The following is a 20111-nucleotide window of genomic DNA, read 5'->3' on the forward strand; positions in this document are numbered from 1 at the left end:
CCAATATGGTGAAACCCAGTATCTACTAAAAATACAAAAAATTAGCTGGGCATGGTGGCATGCTCCTGTTATCCCAGCTGCTCATAAGGCTGAGGCAGGAGAATTGCTTGAATCTGGGAGGTGGAGGTTGCAGTGAGCCAAGATTGTGCCACCACATTCCAGCCTGGATGACAAGAGCGAAACTCCACCAAAAAAAAAAAAAAAGACATGTATATGTATATATACATACAGAAGCACACTTACTGGTGCTTTTATTTCTGTGGGCTGAATATCTCAGAGTAGTATTAGTGGGTCAAAGGATAAATGCATTAGAGCTTTTAGATATTTCCATATTGGTTTCGTGAGAGATTGGAACACTTGACATTTCTAGCAGCAGGGTATGAGAGTACTTTCTTCTCTATATACCAACAACAACATGTTTTATGGTTCATTTGAATTTTTTTCTGTCTCCGCTTACCAGATCTAATGCCCTGCTACTTTAATTTGCATTTCTCTGACTGCCAGTATGTTTATTGACCATTTGATGTGCTGTTCTGTAAATTGCCTGTTCATATTTTCCCCATTTTAAACTTGTTATCCTTGTCTCATCTAACTCAGCTTCTTTACCCTGTTAGCACACAGGTTTGTGCTTAAGTATTTACCTTTTTAAAAATCAGTTACCTACCGTACTAAGCTATATGAAGAACCATACCTGTTTTGTTCCTCAATCTATGCCCAAGAACCCCCACACCTATTAAACTTTCAGTTGAACAAGTGGTTCCTACTCCAGGTTAAAACCTTGATCGTGTTTACACCAATACTTGGTCGTGTTGTTGATCCATTCCGTTATGTCCAGCAGTCGCCATCATTCCCGAAGATGACTTTGCATATTTCTTCTCTGATCCGTTATGTATTGTTTTCACAGTTCAGTTCCTGCAAGCCATCTTGCTCTTGTCCTTTCATGGATTATCTGTTCACTAAAGTGAGGCTTCACATTAAAGGAGACTCCAGGCTGGGCACGGTAGCTCACGCCTATAATCCCAACACTCTGCGAGGCTGAGGCAGGTGAATTGCTTGAGTCCAGGGGTTTGAGAACAACCTGGGCAACTGGGTGAAATGCCATCTCTACTAAAAATAGAAAAATTCGCTGAGCATTGTGGTATCTGCCTGTAGTCCCAGCTGCTAGGGAGGCTGAGGTGGGATAATGACTTTAGCTGCAGTGAGCTGAGATTGCGCCACTGCACTCCAGCCTGGGCAACCAGAGCGAGGTCCTATCTCAAAAAAAAAAAAGGAAACTCTAAAGTAAAACACTGATTTGTGGGTTTTCTCACTCAAGTTGTTACTCCTGGGAATTTTCTTTGAACTAAATTTTCTTGAAACATGGAAGATTTGTCATTTATTTTCCCTTGTCTTTCTGGGAATATTTTCTGGGGGAAATGAAAATTAGTTAATTAAAAAGATTTCATCTAATTTTTTCGATGATTGTATTACCCTCTTTCTCTTTAATCAATTAGAATTATGTCAGTTAAAATAATAATTTCTGTGTTTTGTTTTGTTTTGTTTGAGACAGTCTTTCTCTGTCACTCAGGCTGGAGGGCAATGGCATGATCTCAGCTCATTGCAACTGGGATGAGATGAAAAGTTAAAGAACTTCACGTTACAGAACTACAAAGATTATACTTAGATGTACTCAGACAAAGAAAACATGAATAGCATGTAGAATTCTGAAAATACTCTTTTTTTAAGAAGTGACAGATTAGTACATACCATCAATAAGAAGTACCTTTCATTTGGATGGAGTATAACAACAAAACCAAGTAAATTTTATTTTTCAAGTACTATTTGTGCTTTATATTTTTATTATTGCAATTTTTTGCCCCCCTGAGACAGCGTTTCACTCTTGTTGCCCAGGCTGGAGTGCAATGGTGCAATCTTGGCTCACTGTAACCTCCGCCTCCCAGGTTCAAGCTATTCTCCTGCCTCAGCCTCCCGAGTAGCTGGGATTACAGGCATGGGCCACTACACCTGGCTAATTTTGTATTTTTAGTAGAGATGGAGTTTCTCCGTGTTGGTCAGGCTGATCTTGAACTCCCAGCCTCAGGTGATCCGCCCTCCTCGGCCTCCCAATGTGCTGTGATTACAGGTGTGAGCCACCGTGCCAGGCCTGCAATTATTATTTGGAGATAAGATCTCCCTTTGTTACCCAGGCTGAAGTCCAGTGGCATAATCTCTGCTTACTGTAACCTCAGCCTCCCAGGCTTAAGCAATCCTCCCACCTCAGTCTCCTAACTAGCTGGGACTACAGGCATGAGCCACCATGCCCAGCTGATTTTTTAAATTATTTGTAGAGAAAGGATCTCACTATGTTGTCGAGGATTGTTTGGAACTCCTGGGCTCAAGCAATCCTCCCGCTTTAGCCTCCCAAAGTGCTGCAATTACAGGCATGAACCACTGTTCCCAGCCTTTGCTTTTTAGTGAGCATTTATGGAGCACATTATATATGCTATTCACCATGGTAGGTACCAGACACAGTCACTCTCCTCAAGGAGCTTATTTTCCTAATGTGATGTAAGCAGTTAACCGGAAGCCCTCGAATCCAGACTCCTTTAAAATACTTTCAAAACACTCTTTTCTAATAGAGATCATTAATATTTAAGGAATTTGTGTTTATGGAATTGTTTTGTGCTTTTTTAGGAAATTAATTCTGATCAGGCTACCCAGGGCAACATCAGCAGTGACCGAGGAAAGAAAAGAACAGTAACAGCAGCTGGTGCAGAGAATATCCAACAAAAAACAGATGAGAAAGTAGATGAATCGGGACCACCTGCCCCTTCCAAACCCAGGAGAGGACGTCGACCCAAGTCTGAATCTCAGGGCAATGCAACCAAAAATGATGATCTAAATAAACCTATTAACAAGGGAAGGAAGAGAGCCGCAGTGGGTCAGGAGAGCCCTGGGGGTTTGGAAGCAGGTAATGCCAAAGCACCCAAACTGCAAGATTTAGCCAAAAAGGCAGCACCAGCAGAAAGACAAATTGACTTACAAAGGTAATGTATGCCATTCTTCCTGAAGTGGGAATTTAGACGTTCTGTTTTATACGTAGTATATCCTTAGTGCCAGTCACCTCAACACCTAAGCATTTGAGAGTGAAACCTGCATCTGGTTTTCCTGGGTCAGTTTATTATTATCTCATAACCTCCAGTTTTAAGGCACGAATTTGAAGAAAAATCTTTTCTTCTTTGTGTAATTTTTTTTAGTATATGGTATTTTGATATTTCTATTTTCATTAACAAGACAAGTATTTCTTTCGCTTAGTGCCTTTCAAGTGGTTGCAGAGGTTTACATAAAGTAAGGGCTACCTTTTGGATACAATTTCCCATAATGGAGAAAACAGTCATGAAATGTCAATAGGTAATAGGCCCCACTCTTTAATTCTTCTTTAATTCTAACACAGGTCAACAACTTACATCTTCCCTACCTTGCCCAGAGAAACGGCTTACCAAACTGTTCATCTTTGATCATTCTTGGGCTGAGATTTCAGGCTTTTCCTTTTGGAAATCTAGAAGGTGGCTCCTTTCACCTTGGCCTTAGAACTTAACTCGTCCTCCTTTTTTCCTTACATACCTAACTCATTTACCCCTGAAATTAGACTGCAGGTATTTGAGTTTCTTCTAGGGAAGAGTCCCAGATTTGATCAGCTCAGGATACCCCCACTATCCTGCTTCATTATTTTTATAAAACTTAATGTCAGGCCGGGCACAGTGGCTCATGCCTGTAATCCCGGCACTTTGGGAAGCCTAGGTGGGTGGATCACCTGAGGTCAGGAGTTCAAGACCAGCCTAATCAACATGGTGAAACCCCATCTCTACTAAAATTTTTAAAAAAAGAAAGAAAGAAAATGCAGAAAGTTAGCCAGGTGTGGTGATACGTGCCTGTAATCCCAGCTACTTGGGAGGCTGAGGCAGGAGAATCACTTGAACCCAGGAGGTAGAGGTTGCAGTGAGCCAAGATTGCGACACTGCGCTCCAGCCTGGGCAACAGAAGGAGACTCTGTCTCAAAAAAAAAAAAAAGTCACTGAAGCATGTGTATAAAAACATTTAAAATATTGTCATTTATGAGCTGGGCCCCGGTGGCTCACACCTGTAATCCCAACACTTTGGGAGACCGAGGCAGGCAGATCACCTGAGGTCAGGAGTTTGAGACCAACCTGGCCAACATGGTGAAACCCTTTCTCTACTAAAAATACAAAAAAAAACCTGGATGTGGTCATGGGCATGGGCACCTGTAATTTTAGCTACCCAGGAGGCTGAGGCAGGAGAATCACTTGAGCCCAGGAGGCAGAGGTTGCAGTGAGCAGAGACTGCCATTGCACTCCAGCCTGGGCAATAGAGTGAGACTCCATCTCAAAAAACAAAAAAAAACAAAAAAATTAGCATTTGTGAAATTCTGAAATTTTGAAGTATTAAATTTCTACATCATCTAAGTGCCCTCTTGGCAACCTTTCACATCCTCTCATGGCATCTGATCCAGAAGGCTCAAACCTGATCTGAGTACTAGTGTGTTTCTCCTACTCACTTCTGTTTCTATTAACTAGTAAGTGTAGTAATAAAAGCCAATATTAGGGGCAAATTTTACATGACTTTCTTCTCAAACCTGGACCTTTATTGAACCTCTGCCTCCCTTTTTCATTAATATGACAGTATGTATCTTAACGGGTTCCTCTAAGAATTAAATGGATCAGTAGATATAAAGAAAGCACCTAGCAAAAGGGCTATTACAAAATAAATGCCCAACTGTTATCGTTACTGTTTTGAATTCTAGTTTCCTTACCCCTTAACATACATTTTTCAGTTATACAGAAGTTGAATGTTTCCCTGGAGATTGCCAAAATTCTCTAAACAGTTTCAAGAGATCTGTCCTTTTCTTCACCTACACACAAAAAAGTACTAATCATCACACACAGGTTACCTAAGCCACCTGACCTTACCTACCATTAGCTGTCGCTGTACCATCTAACTAAAATGTACAGATACATACTTGAGGCCGGGTGCAGTGGCTCATGCCTGCAATTGCAGCAATTTGGGAGGCCAAGGCTGGCGAATCATCTGAGGTCAGGAGTTTGAGACCAGCCTGGCCAACATGGAGAAACCACATTTCTACTAAAAATACAAAAATTAGCCGGGCATGGTGGTACGCACCTGTAGTCCCAGCTACTCGGGAGGCTGAGGCAGGAGAATTGCTTGAACCTGGGAGGCAGAGGTTGCAGTGAGCCAAGATCCGGCCACTACACTCCAGCCTGGGCGACAGAGTGAGACTCTGTCTCAAAATTTAAAAAAAAAAAAAAAAAAAAAAGATACATACTTGAACCCTGAAAACTTTTTCAGTAGCAATTAGACCTTCTCTCATTTACAGCATTGTAAAATCCATTGCTTTGCTTTTAGCTACACTGTGTGCCCCAGTATCATCAAACGGCTTTTGGCCTTCTCTTTACAGAGTGAAAAGGCACATTAGAGATCTTAAATATGCCAGTAGTAGATCAATGGGCAGTGGGTCATTCAGAATACGGTATTCTGTGATGGTTTTCTAGTCTCAGTGACAATGTTTATGGCCAGGTACGGTGGCTCACACCTATAATCCCAGCACTTGGGGAGGCCGAGCCAAGGTGGGCAGATCATTTCAGGTCAGGAGTTCAAGATCAGCCTGACCAATGTGGTGAAAGCCTATCTGCACTAAAAATACAAAAAATTAGCCAGGTGTGGTGGCATACCCCTGTAATCTCAGCTACCCGAGAGATAGAGGTTGCAGTGAGCAGAGATTGTGCCACTGCACTCCAGTCTGGATGACAGAGTGAGACTCCATCTCAAAAATAAAAATACAAAATTAGGCATGATGTTGTGTACCTGTACTCAGGGGACTGAGGTGGGAGGATTGCCTGAGCCTGAGACTGAGGGTAGTGGGAATAGGCTTTAGTGTTTAATGGGGATGGAGTGTCAGTGGGGAAGGTGAAAAAGTTATAGAGATGGATGGTGGTAAAGATTGTACATAATATAAATAATTGACTGCTTCAGAAAGGTCATGGAAAAGTGGAGTTAAGAGATAAAAATATAAACTTTATTTCTCAACATAAGCTCCATCAACTTCAAGTCACTTTTGTAAGCAATGATAAAAGCCATTTAGTCCATCCCCAAAGAACTGAGCGTCCTGGGAGTTTAACCATTTCAAACTCTTTTTTTCATTATTGACCAAAAGAAATTGGTACTCTTTAAAGATTTTTTTAAGATTAAGAAGCAAAAAGAAGTCAGAAGGAGCCAAATCAGTACTGTAAGCGGGATGCCTAATGATTTCCCATGGGACCTCTTGCAGAATTGCCCTTGTCTGATGAGAGGAATGAGCAAGAGCGTTGTCATGGTGGAGGAGGACTCTCTGGTGAAGCTTTCCCGGGCATTTTTCTCCTAAAGCTTTGACTTTGATCGAACACTCATGATCAGATGTTATCATTTGTTGGCTTTCCAAAAACTCAACAAAAAAATGACTTGAGCATCCCAAAAAACTGTTGCCATGACCTTTACTCTTGACCAATCTACTTTTCCTTTCACTGGATCACTTGACCACTTTCACCTCTTAGCACCCTTTTTTTCTGAGACAATATCTGACTCTGTTGCCCAGGCTAGAGTGCAGTGGCGTGGTCTTGCCTCACTGTAGCCTCAACCTCCCTAGTAGCTGGGACTACAGACACATGCTATCATGCCCTGCTAAATTGCTTTGATTGTGCTTTGTCTTCAGGATTGTACTGGTAAAGTCATGTTTCAGTTCCCATTGCAGTTCTTTGAAGAACTGCTTTAGGACCTTGATCCTACTTGTCTAGACTTTCCATCAAAAGCTCTGCTGTTGTCTACAGCTGATCTAGGTGCAAAGGATTTTAATAGCCATTGAGTGGAAAGCTTGCTCAATTGTAATTTTTCAGTCAGAATTTTGTAAACTGAACCAATTGAAATGACCACAGTGTTGACTATTGTTTCTGCTTTTGTCAGTCCTCTTGAATTGGCAAAAACAAGATGAATTTTTTTCCTCATAAATTAATGTGGAGGGCATGATGTTCAACATAGTCTCAACCTTTCCTGAAACAATTTATCCAGCTGGGCATCATCGTTCATGCCTATAATCCTACCACTTTGGGAGGCTGAGGCTGGCAGACCACTGGAGCCTAGGAGTTTGAGACCAGCCTGGGCGATATGGCAAAACCCCATATCTACAAAAAAAAAAAAAGAAAAGAAAAGAAAAATTAGCCAGGTGTCTGGTGTGTGCCTATAGTCCTGGCTACTTCAGAGGCTGAGGTGAGAGGATCACCTGAGCCTGGGAGGTCAAGGCTACAGTGAGCCATGATCATGCCACTCCTCACTACACCCTAGCCTGGCTGACAGAGGATACCCTGTCACACACACATACACAAAATTTACCAGTTTTAAGCTACCGATTTCTTTGGGGCATTGTCCCATAAACTTTTCCTAAAGCATCAGTGATTTCACCATTCTTCTGCCCAAGCTTCACCAGACATTTGATGCTTTTCTTGCTTCAATTTTAGCAGAATTCCTATTGCTCTGATAGGGACTCTCTCTTCAAACATTTTTGTGGGTTTTTTTTTGTTTTTTTTTTTTTTTTGAGTCGGAGTTTCACTCTTGTTGCCCAGGCTGGAGTGCAATGGCACGATCTCAGCTCACTGCAACCTCCACCTCCTAGGTTCAAGCGATTCTCCTGCCTCCGTCTCCCTAGTATCTGGGATTACAGGCACCCGCCACCACACCCAGCTTATTTTATTTTATTTTATTTTATTTTTTTATTTTATTTATTTTTTTTTAGTAGAGATGGGGTTTCACTATGTTGGCCAGGCTGGTCTTAAACTCCTTGACCTCAGGCGAACTACCCACCTCGGCCTCCCAAAGTGCTGGAATTACAGGCATGAGCCACCGTGCCCAGTCTCTTCACAACTTTTTTGAGAGACCAGTCTCACTCTGTCACTGAGGCTGGAGTGCAGTGGCAACATCATGGCTCACTTTGTTCTATGAGAGCACTGAGGCTCAAGCAGTCCTCTTGCCTCAGTCTCCCAAGTAGCTGGGACCATAGGTGTGCACCACCATGGCTGGCTAATTTCTTTTTAAATCTTTTGGGTCTTGCTGTGTTGCCCAGGCTGGTCTCAAACTCCTGGACTCAAGCAGTCTTCCTGCCCCAGCCCTCAAACTTTTCAAACATTTTCAGTGCCTCATACTAGATCCTGTTGAGACATAACAAGTTAGTATGAGTTTATTTTGGTGCAAAAAAAAATTTTTTTTTAAATCCATGCATTATTATTTCATAACATTCATTTTCCATGAACTTTTTGAAGATCCCTTATATTCTTGTTTTTGGGTTTTTGTTTTGTTTTTGTTTTTTGGTTTTTGGTTTTTTTTTTTTGAGACGGAGTCTTGCTCTGTCCCCCAGGCTGGAGTGCAGTGGCTGGATGTCAGCTCACTGCAACCTCTGCCTCCCGGGTTCACGCCATTCTCCTGCCTCAGCCTCCCGAGTAGCTGGGACCACAGGCGCCTACTACCTCGCCCGGCTAATTTTTTTGTATTTTTTGTTTTGTTTTGTTTTTGAAATGGAGTCTTGGTCTGTCACCCATGCTGGAGTACAATGGGGAGATCTCAGCTCACTGCACCCTCTGCCTCCTGGGTTCAAGGATTCTCATGCCTCATCCTCCTGAGTAGCTGGGACTGCAGATGTGCACCACCACGCCCGGCTAATTTTTTTTTTTTTTTTTGAGACGGAGTCTTGCTCTGTCGCCCAGGCTAGAGTGCAGTGGCCGGATCTCAGCTCACCGCAACCTCTGCCTCCTGGGTTCACGCCATTCTCCTGCCTCAGCCTCCCGAGTGGCTGGGACCACAGGCGCCCACCACCTCGCCCGGCTAATTTTTTGTATTTTTTAGTAGAGACGGGGTTTCACCGTGTTAGCCAGGAGGGTCTCGATCTCCTGACCTCGTGATCCACCCGTCTCGGCCTCCCAAAGTGCTGGGATTACAGGCTTGAGCCACCGCGCCCGGCCTAATTTTTGTTTTTGTAGTAGAGACGGGTTTCACCGTGTTGGGCAGCCAGACTCCTAATTTTTTTTTTTTTTTTTTTTTTTTTTTGAGACGGAGTTTCGCTCTTGTTGCCTAGGCTGGAGTGCAATGGTGTGATCTTGGCTCACCGCAACCTTCGCCTCCCAGTTCAAGCGATTCTCCTGCCTCAGCCTCAGCCTCAGCCTCCCTAGTAGCTGAGATTACCGAAAACTAACAAGATACTTCCCATTCCTTCATTCTTGCTATGCTTGATTCTTTTCAGTCTTAATAATCTTACTACTTTCTTTTTTTTTTTTTTTTTTTTTGAGACAGAGTCTCACTCTTTTGCCCAGGCTGGAGTGCAGTGGCGCAATCTCGGCTCACTGCAAGCTCTGCCTCCCGGGTTCATGCCATTCTCCTGCCTCAGCCTCCCAAGTAGCTGGAACTACAGGCACCCGCCACCACGCCCAGCTAAGTTTTTGTATTTTTAGTGGAGACGGGATTTCACCATGTTAACCAGGATGGTCTCGATCTCCTGACCTGGTGATTTGCCCACCTTGGCCTCTCAAAGTGCTGGGATTATAGGCGTGAGCCACCGTGCCTGGCCGGAAATTTCTTTTCTTTTCTTTCTTTTTTTTTAGATGGAGTCACCCAGGCTGGAGTGTAGTGGCACAATCTTTGCTCACTGCAACCTCTACCTCCTGGATTCAAGCAATTTTTCTGCCTCAGCCTCTCTAGTAGCTAGAACTACAGGTGTGCGCCACCACACCAGCTAATTTTTGTATTTTTGTAGAGATGGGGTTTCACCATATTGGTCAGGCTGGTCTTTATCTCCTGACCTCATGATCCACCCACCTCAGCCTCCCAAAGTGTTAGGATTACAGGTGTGAACCACCACGCCCAGCCTCAGTTGATGTTTTGAATGTCCTTCAGTTGAATGGTCAAAATCCTGAAAGTGCTAACTATTTTTATTTCATGTGGAACTGCAGCTTCCACCTTGCTACAAGATTCTAAACATAGCTCTCATAAACTGCTAGTATTCCCTGTGAGTGATTTGACATTCCACCTGCATTTTCGTGAGACCTGGTGAGGATCATCCTGTTCAGGTTTTATATCATTACAGTTTCAACCAACTAACTGGTAAGAGAAGACATAGAGGTGCCAAACCTGAGAGCAGTCAAACACATTACTGAGCTACAGATGAACCTAGGATGATAGAATCAGCTCTCCTTAAGGGCCTTACATTATGGAGTCTGATGTGGATTGCTGCACTAAGTTCAGCCCTGGGTTTTCCTTGATAAATAAGGCCTGGCACCCTTGTGCTTCTCTCTGTGTCAGATGCCCAATTTATCAGTCTTATTTTTCCTTGCATGATTCTCCACACTTTTCACTTGCTTTATTTTTCACTTCTCAGATGATCATTTTCCTGCTCTGATCACAACTCTGCAGTAATACCTTAAAAGAGCTTACCTCTTACCCTCACCCCAGTCATCTATAGGTGCTCTTTTGTCGATCTGAGTACAGAATCCCCCCCAGAGGGCTACTTCACACCAGCACCACCTCCAGAAAGCTTGTCCAGTTGTTTTACTTGGTATTTGCTATCATATTTTATGATTAATCATTAATTAGCGAAAATCATTTTTGAGGCCCTAGTATGTGCCAACTACAGTTTACACTTTAGGTTTGTTAACTTCATTTCATCTTCAGCTCTTTTACATAGATTTCTGATGTGTTAAGCTTCTAGAGCCATTTTAATACCACAGCCATAACTTCTAATATGTGGCAAGTGCTAACCCTTGCAGAATTCCTCTTACTAGGTTTTTACTCACAACATTAGGGTCAGTTTTTAGCTTGATTCCTGCCTACATGGTTCAAGGATACTTTATTCCACCAAAACAGAGAGAGGATACGCAAAATCCTACTGGCCTCAGTTTTAGCTGGGAGTTGATGCTGAGGGTTTTAACTTGTAAAGTTAACATTAGAATTTTTAGATCGGATTTTTGTGGTAAATGTATTCTCTCAGCTATTTGCTTGTATGTGGGTTTCAGTAAGTAGTCCTGTTTATGTTTTGGGCTGCATTTGGACTTGTTAGTAATTTTGCAAAAATTCGTTTAGTTCACCCAATAAAACCAATAAAAATCAGCCATTTTCACTGTGGTCAGGGAACAGTCAACAGTATTAGCTGGACATTAGTGTTGGGTCTCTGAGTTTCGGGTGAAGGAATGGTCATTTCAGTAGTTTAGTTCAGTTGTTTTTCCTCTTTGTGTTAAGGCTATCATTCAAAGGGCAAACAGTTAATGTTTTGAATTGAAAATATGTTCTGAATAGATTTGCTGATTCTTGAGTATGTTTTGCTTACAGTTAAGGCCAAATTCTTCCTTGAAGATGAGCTTGTCAATAAACATCAGTGGAAAAATAACCCCAAATTTGTGACTTCTGAGGAATCTGAATTTAAACAGAATATCTGTAGGGTAACAGACTGTGGGTTTCTAGTCTTTGGATTAACATGTTTTGTTTAGCATGCTTAGTGTCGGGGAGTGTTCAAGGATCTTAGAATTTGTTTTTCTTAAAGCAAAGAATTTACTGAGTTTTTGTGCTCATTTGTATATTGAAGTTTCCTCCCATCATGTGGGTTCATATCTCAAAATTAACCCCTAAGTATATATCCTCAACTGTGTATCCTCATGTGTTAAACAGCTATATATTAGTTCAGTATGAAATTTTTTTAGTAACAAGTGAATTTTTCTCAAAATAACATAAAATTTTTCAGAAGCCAAGTGCTTTCAGTGATGGCAATTCATCTTGGTACATCTTGGTACATAGAATCACGTCCAGGAGGCTCTTCCAGTGACCTGGGTCTTTCACAAGTCTGTGAGAGCAGCCCAGGAAATACAGAATACTCAGGGCTAGGAAAGGGAAGCTTCCTGAAGGTGTAGCAGGCAGCTTGTAAATAATTCTTTGGCCGGTACGGTGGTTCACGCCTGTAATCTCAGCACTTTGAGAGGCCAAGGGAGGCTGATCACGAGGTCAAGAGTTCAAGACCAGCCTGGCCAACATAGTGAAACCCCATCTCTACTTAAAATACAAAAATTAGCCGCACTTGCGGGCGCACACCTATAGTCCCAGCTAATCAAGAGACCGAGGCAGAAGAATCACTTGAACCTGGGAGGTGGAGGTTGTGGTAAGCCGAGATCATGCCTCTGCACTCCAGCCTGGGCAATAGAGCAAGACTCTGCCTCAAAAAAAAAAAGGAAAAAAAAAAAAGCTTTAATAGCATATTGTTAAAATTGCTTCAAATAGTATAACAAATTAATAGTCTCTGTATGAATTATAATAATCACTAATAGTCTCTGTGTGAATTGTAATAATCACTTAGCTCTTTTGGCATTGTTACCTTTATAAAATATGTACATAGTAAAGGAGTTTGGGAATATATCTTTCTTTCTCTTTTAGGTGTAAAATTTGTTGAAAAGGAGACAGTCTTAGGCTGATTAAAAATGTAGAATGGGCCAGGCATGGTGGCTCATGCCTGTAATCCCAGCACTTTGGGAGGCCGAGGCAGGCGGATCATGAGGTCTGGAGTTCAAGACCGTCCTGGCCAACATGGTGAAACCCTGTCTCTACTAAAAATACAAAAAATGAGCCAGGCGTGGTGGCACACACCTGTAGTCCCAGCTACTCAGGAGGGTGAGGCAGGAGAATCGCATGAACCTGGGAGGCGGAGCTTGCAGTGAGCCCAGATCACACCACTGCACTCCAGCCTGGCAACAGAGCAAGACTCCATCTCAAAAAACTAAATAAATAAATAAATAAATAAATAAAAATAAAAATGTGGAATGAATTAGGCAAGTTGGGCTGCTAATGCCTTGCCGCTGAATTGAAGAGCCACAGACAAACCAGAATGCACTTATCAGGGCAAAAGAACAAATCTTGGTGAAGCCAAACCCAACATGCTCGTTCCTTTTCCCCAGTCGCATCTATTAGATGAGTTCCTCCTCCTCCCAAAGAGGAGCAGGTGAGAGGAGTTGAGAAAGAGGCCATGTCCCACTCTCCTGTGCTTCCAGGGATTTTCCCTCCCTATTAGGGAAATGCGATGGGGGAATTCCTCCTTATCTCTTTAAAAAAAAAAAAAAAAAAAACGCTGATTTTTCCTCCTGGTTTGGTTGGGGTGTTTTTAGTATGCTAAAACGTATGTTTACCCAGCTTAGGAGTCTCAGAAGTTATTTTGCTACTTATAAATTCATTTTGCCATAGTGTCATAAATAGCTTTTATTGTTGTAAGCAAATAGGGCATTGGATAGCAGCACTGTCATTGAAAACAAAAACTCCTTTATTGGTGTTTTGTTTTTATATAGTTTAGGGAAAGGCTCTTTAAACCAAGTTTCGCCGGGCGCGGTGGCTCAAGCCTGCACTTTGGGAGGCCGAGACGGGCGGATCACGAGGTCAGGAGATCAAGACCATCCTGGCTAACACGGTGAAACCCCGTCTCTACTAAAAATACAAAAAACTAGCCGGGCGAGGTGGCGGGCGCCTGTAGTCCCAGCTACTCGGGAGGCTGAGGCAGGAGAATGGCGTAAACCCGGGAGGCGGAGCTTGCAGTGAGCTGAGATTCGGCCACAGCACTCCAGCCCGGGCGACAGAGCAAGACTCCGTCTCAAAAAAATAAAAATAAAAAAAATAAACCAAGTTTCAGGTGAAAAAATGAAAAAACTTTTTAAGGATTTTAGATAACATGCCAAGCACAGTGACTCATGCCTGTAATCCCTGTAGTGAATCTGAGAAGCATAGTGAATTCCCAGATCGCTTGAGCTCAGGAGTTGAAGACCAGCCTAGACAACATAATGAGACCCTGTGTCTGTACAAATAATTTAAAAATTAGCCAATGTTGGTGGTGTGTGCCTATAGTCCTAGCGATCGGGGAGGCTCAGGCTGGACACTGAGCATGGAGGACTACTTGAACCCAGGAGTTGGGGCTGAGTGAGCCATGATGGTACCACTGCACTAAAGCCTGAGTGACAGAGTGAGACCCTGATGCATACGTTTAAAAAAAAAAAAAAGTTATTATATAACAACTATAGAAATGAAATCATTTTAGTTTGGTTTATATCTTCTCCACATCTTTTCTAACTGCATTCTATTCTTATCCCTAAGGTAAAAACGCATTCACAGAGGGAGAAAATGAAGGCCAAACAGAAAGAAGCAGGCTCCAGCTTCTGCAAAAACTTGGATTCACAAATGTCCCTGAACAGAAAATGAAGCTCACTTCAGAACACACACTCTCTGCCTTGGAAACTACAGAAACTGTTACTTCCTTTTCACATGACCACAAGCCCTCTGATGGAAATGTACAGCAGAAACTCTTGAGAGAGAGGCTAAAAGCAACTCTGTTCTCACCCTTCCCCTAGACTTTTCTTATGAAAAGTCAATAATTAAGCAAATTGCTTAACACTTGGTTCCAGTTCCTGCCTATCTGGAGTTTAAATGCGTAATACACCATTAATTTCCACGCTGCAGTTTTTATTTTAAAGAAAGTAACAAGATGTCTTTACACTGACACTGAAAATTCATCCATTTTAGAGCCAGGAAGTCCCATGTTACACAGGAAAAAATAGAAGTCTACTGAATTAATTTTTTAAAAGAAAAGAGATCAGATTAAATATTTCTTTGTTTTTCCTTTTGGAAACTTTTATGTATAATTCTTTCTGCCTGCCTACTTTTCTGCAAAAATGAGATGTACAGATTTCGGTTCCCTGCTATGAAAAGTGATGTGGTGGCAATTTTATAAATGTTGCTTTCTGATTTTTATCAGAGTGAGAAAATAATTAAAATTATTGATTTGCAAGTAGTAAACAGTTCATATTTTGATTTCCCCTCATTTTAGTTTAATATAATTTGCAATAAGTGTACATATTGTTGTTTGTTTCATAAAGCATATCACTTTAAAATGGTTTTTACTCCTGTGATTATGTTGGAATATTTGGAATTTTAAAGGAGTAAAGACTGTCCAGCATTTGGTTTTATAATGTTTGTCACCAGATTTTTATTAATGTAAAAAAAGAAAAGTCAATTTTTAAAAAATAGTTGGACTTTGGCAGCTTTGTAAGGAAAGTTGGAGGTGTTTTAGGATTGCTATCAATTTTCAGCATTGTGCTACTGGGAAATAAGTGTTTTGCTTTTGTCTGATGGTCTGGGCTCATTTTTATGTTTATTTTAGAAAACTTGCATCAATATATTGTCTCGGCATTGTTCAGCATAGGTAATGTGTGCACTTTTTGTGTACACATAATCATATTTAAGTTTTTTGCATAAAATAAATGCTTCTAGATGTCATGGCAGTCTTTTTAATCTTTTTATCATATGCTTTCTTGTGAATTTTTTCATGTTAAAGAGCTAAAGTCATAACATGATTACAGTCAACTCTCCATTATCTATATAAAATAGTGACTATGCCTCAGGTTTTTAATTTTAATGATAAACTTAGAACAAAATAACGAAGACATGTAAGACCTGATTCTGGAAGAACGTGAAATTTGTCTTTTCTCATGTCCAGAGTTCTATCCTGCCCTCATTGTCCACTGTAGAGTCATCTGCAAAGCCCTAGCAGAATGTGCTCACTCCATTTCCTTACACATTCCTAGCATGGGTCAGAGGAAACAACATTTGTGTTATAACTTGGTCTTGATAGGCTGTGGTGTACATGGGAAGTAAAACAATGAAGTGTATCAAAGGTGGATGTTTCTGTTAGAGTGAAGTTTGAGAGTAAATGTCACTTATGTTTCTCATAGATAATCAAGAGTTGGCTGTGTATTGATTGAAAGATGGGTAATTATTTTAAATATGCATATACACACATTTAGGTATCAGAAGATGCTTAGGGAACAATGGATACCAATGATAGAAAACGATACCTTTACAGGGGCAGAAAAAGCCCTACTCTTCCTTATTGCCTCTTCAGAACCCTTTAGAAAGTATAAAATATTGCCTCCAACATGCTGAAAAAGAGTATCTATGCATAAGTATCAGAGAAGTCCCTCAAGCAGTCAGTAGGTGTGTTCTATTTAGAAAGAGTTTAAAGTTCTCTTAGCATCAGACAACTTGATTCCTAAGGTTTCCAATGTGTCACCAACAAAAAGTGCATTGTTAGGGACCTTTGTCTCTTCCTCCCTTTGATTAATTGCCCGGCGTCAGTTTACTAGATTACCAAGAGTTACATCATATTAAACAAAATGTAGCAGAACTATCTGCATCAATACATTCTTGTTTAGGTTTTTGCAGGAGAGGAGTTACTCAAAAGGATCTGGTCTTTGTCTGATGTAAATGGCCCACCCCAATTCTGTAACATGATGCAAGTGTCTGGCACTAAGGGAAGCAAGAGCAGGATTGTAGAAAGATCAAGCTGATGGGGAGGGACTTGTTTATGGGAATTTTTTTAGTTTTCCTTTTTGAAGGAAAACATAAAAATCCCTTAGGAATTTGGTATTCACATCTCAGAGAACTACAACACAAAAGTGCAGACTTATATTTGAGAATTAATGTTAACCCTTTGTGTCTAGTTTGAAGCTTCTTGTATTTGTCTAAAACTACAAGCCAGAATTTTGTATCTCCTTTGATAAAAAGTGTGTATAATGTAAAGTAGTTTTGCATATTCTTGTGCTGCACATGGGCTGAATTTTTAAATTTTTTTTAAAAACTTGAAGCAGAACCTTGTAATTTGTGTAAATGACAAGTGTAAAATCCTACCATAAAATGCTAAAAATATGCACTGTTTCAAATAAAACCAAGAAATGCAGCATTATATAGTAGTGTGGAGCCCTGAATATTCATGTACCCCTGGTATGTCACAAGTTGATAGAATGTCTCTGCATATTTTCTATTGAGATGCTGGAGTCTGAATATCCTAATTAGAAATCAAAAGCCACCTTCAAACTTCCTGGCTGGGTACTCTGATGTAGCTTACAGTGGCTAAGGAAGAACATAGTGGATGATAAATTCTGAGGGACATTCGGAATTTCCAAACAAGAAGTTGGTTTTAGGGGGTGGCTTTTTTTTGAAATGTTATCTTACCCTGTTACCCAGGGTGGAGTGCAATGGCATGATCATGGCTCACTGTAGCAATCCTCCTGCCCTAGGCTCCTAAAAAAGTGCTGGGATTACAGGCCTGAGCCACCAGGCCTGACCAAGAGGTTATTTTTTTAACCTAAGAATTTAATAGCAGCCTTTGATTCATATTAGTCTATGGTTCATCCATTCATTGCAAGTTCTGCACTCACATATTTAGTTTCACAACAAATTCAAGGCCGGGCGCAGTGGCTCACACCTATGATCCCAACACTTTGGGAGTCTGAGGTGGGCAGATCACAAGGTCAGAAGATTGAGACCATCCTGGCTAACATGGTGAAACCCCGTCTCTACTGAAAATACAAAAATTACCCGGACATGGTGGCATGTGCCTGTAGTCCCAGCTACTCGGGAGGCTAAGGGAGGAGATCGCTTGAACCTGGGAGATGGAGGTTGCAATGAGCTGAGATCACCCCATTGCACTCCAGCCTGGGCGACAGAGCGACTCCGTCTCAAAAAAAAAAAATAAATTCAAGAGAGCAAGCAGATTACATAAACATATCTGGGATAAGAGGTGACCAGAATGAGAGATAAGAAAAGCTATCATGGCTGGGTGCAGTGAGTCACACCTTTAATCCCAGCACTTTAGGAGGGCAGCCGAGGCAGGTCACTTGACCTCAAGAGTTCAAGACCGGCCTGGGCAACATGGTGAACCCTGTCTCTACCAAAAATACAAAAATCAGCCGAGTGTGGTGGTGCACACCTGTAGTCCCAGTTGCTCAGGAGACTGAGGTGGGAGAATCAGTTGAGCCTGGAAGTCGGAGGTTGCAGTGAGCCAAGATTGTGCCACTGCACTCCAGCCTGGGCAACAGAGCAAAACTGTGTTTCAAAAACAAATAGGCCAGGTGTGGTGGCTCACGCCTGTAATCCCAGCACTTGGGAAGCCAAGGCGGGTGGATCACCTGAGGTCAGGAGTTCGAGACCAGCCTGACCAACATGGAGAAACCCTGTCTTGATTAAAAATACAAAAAAGTTAGCCAGACGTGGTGGTGCATGCCTGTAATCCCAGCTACTTGGGAGGTTAAGGCGGGAGAATCACTTGAACCTGGGAGGTGGAGGTTGCGGTGAGCCAAGATTGCGCCATTGCACTCCAACCTGAGCAATAAAAGTGAAACTCTGTCTCAAAACAAAAAAAAATAGGCTGGATGTGGTGGCTCATGCCTGTAATCCCTAGCACCTTGGGAGGTTGAGGTAGGCAGATCACCTGATGTCAGGAGTTTGAGACTAGCCTGGCCAACATAGTGAAACCCCGTCTCTACTAAAAATACAAAAATTAGCCGGGCATAGTGGCGCACGCCTGGAGTCCCAGCTTTGCATGAGGCTGAGGCAGGAGAATCACTTGAACCTGGGAGACGGAGGTTGCAGTGAGCCAAGATTGTGCCACTGCACTCCAACCTGCGCAATAGAGCGAGACTCCATCTGAAGTCTCAAAATAAGTAACTAAATAAAGGCCTGAAACATGTACATTTGCACCACTGCACTCCAGCCTGAGTGACAGTGAGACCCTGTCTCAAAAAAAAAGGGAAAGCTATCATGCTTAGTTTTGTATTTTACCCATAATGGGTTGACCTTCCACCCCCAATACTTGCACTGACAAGACTTTTTTTGTCTTTGCTACTCACATAAACTGTCCTGCTCTGACAAGCAGCTTTGTAGCCTGCTTAGGTGACGCTGACAGCATTTCCTACAAGGAGCTAGCCATAAGCCAGCAAGGTAGGGAGGATGGAAACTAGAGTGCAGAATCAAGCACATTTCTACTCTAAACCACACCTTCAACCTTTCACTCCCATGAGAGTAATAACCTTCATTTATTTCACTATTGTATCTTATTTCAAAGTCTTAGCAGGGCAACATAGAACCCATCTCTACCAAAAAATTTAAAAAATAAGCCAGGCATGGTGGGACGTGCCTGTTTCCGCAGCTTCTCAGGAGGCTGAGGTGGGGACGATTGCTTAAGCCCAGGAGGCAGAGGCTGCAGTAAGCTGAGATCGCACCACTGCACTCCAGCCTGGGTGACCGAGACCTTGTCTCAAAGAAAAAAAACCTAACAGGAACATGTACAAGTATCATGTCTAAGGAACCTGGGCCAGGCTGCTGATCAGTACTTCAGTTTTGGGGTGTTTCTCAAACGTTTCTTTATCCATGCTGATTGCTAACTTAAAGCACCTTTCTCCCCTGGTTCTCTGGTCACTCCTGTTGTTCTTGAGCAAGGACCATGTTATTCTGAATAAAACCTGTTATTTTCAGTAAACAGCACTACATCCATTCTTTTTGAAGAAGCTTGAATAGTGACATGGTTTGGCTCTTTGTCCTCACCCAAATCTCATCTTAAATTGTCATCCCCATATGTCGAGGGAGGGACCAGGTGGGAGGTGACTGAATCGGGGGCGGTTTCCCCCATGCTGTTCTCTTGATAGTGAAGCTCTTACGACAGCTGATGGTTTAAAGGTGTGGCCCTTCCTTGCTCTGGCTCTCCCCTGCCGCCATATAAGATGTGCCTCGCTTCCCTTTCCCCTTCCACCATGATTAAGTTTCCTGAGGCCTCCCCAGCCATCTGGAACTGAGTCGATTCAACCCCTTTCCTTTCTAAATTACCCAGTCCCAGGCAGGTTTTTGTTTTGTTTTGTTTTGTTTTTATGAGACGGAGTTTTGCTCTTGTTGCCCAGGCTGGAGTGCAGTGATGCAATCTCAGTTCACTGTAACCTCCGCCTCCCGAGTTCAAGCGATTCTCCTGCCTCAGTCTGCCGAGTAGTAGTATTTTTTTTTTTTTTTTGAGACGGAGTCTCGCTCTGTTGCCCAGGCTGGAGTGCAGTGGCCGGATCTCAGCTCACTGCAAGCTCCGCCTCCCGGGTTTATGCCATTCTCCTGCCTCAGCCTCCCGAGTAGCTGGGACTACAGGCGCCCACCACCTCGCCCAGCTAGTTTTTTGTATTTTTTAGTAG

The 20111-nt window shown here is 42.3% G+C and overlaps 1 protein-coding gene across 3 annotated transcripts in view; it reads left to right on the top strand.

Moving 5' to 3' along the window:
• PDS5A (PDS5 cohesin associated factor A) overlaps positions 1 to 16846 on the top strand; it is a 165389-nt gene extending 148543 nt beyond the window's left edge. For 2 of the 3 annotated variants that reach the window (XM_023224690.2, XM_023224691.1), the window contains 2 exons: positions 2674 to 3026; positions 14203 to 15381. In XM_023224690.2, the coding sequence (XP_023080458.1) occupies positions 2674 to 3026; positions 14203 to 14206 (357 nt within the window). In that variant the 3' untranslated portion in view covers positions 14207 to 15381. Of the gene's footprint in view, positions 1 to 2673; positions 3027 to 14202 lie in introns of all 3 variants that reach the window. The other variant, XM_023224689.2, reaches the window with a different exon arrangement.
• Positions 16847 to 20111: the final 3265 nt, after the last annotated feature.

This window comes from Piliocolobus tephrosceles, chromosome 3 (genome assembly GCF_002776525.5).
Source record: "Piliocolobus tephrosceles isolate RC106 chromosome 3, ASM277652v3, whole genome shotgun sequence".
In the NCBI taxonomy this organism is placed as follows: Eukaryota; Metazoa; Chordata; class Mammalia; order Primates; family Cercopithecidae; genus Piliocolobus; species Piliocolobus tephrosceles.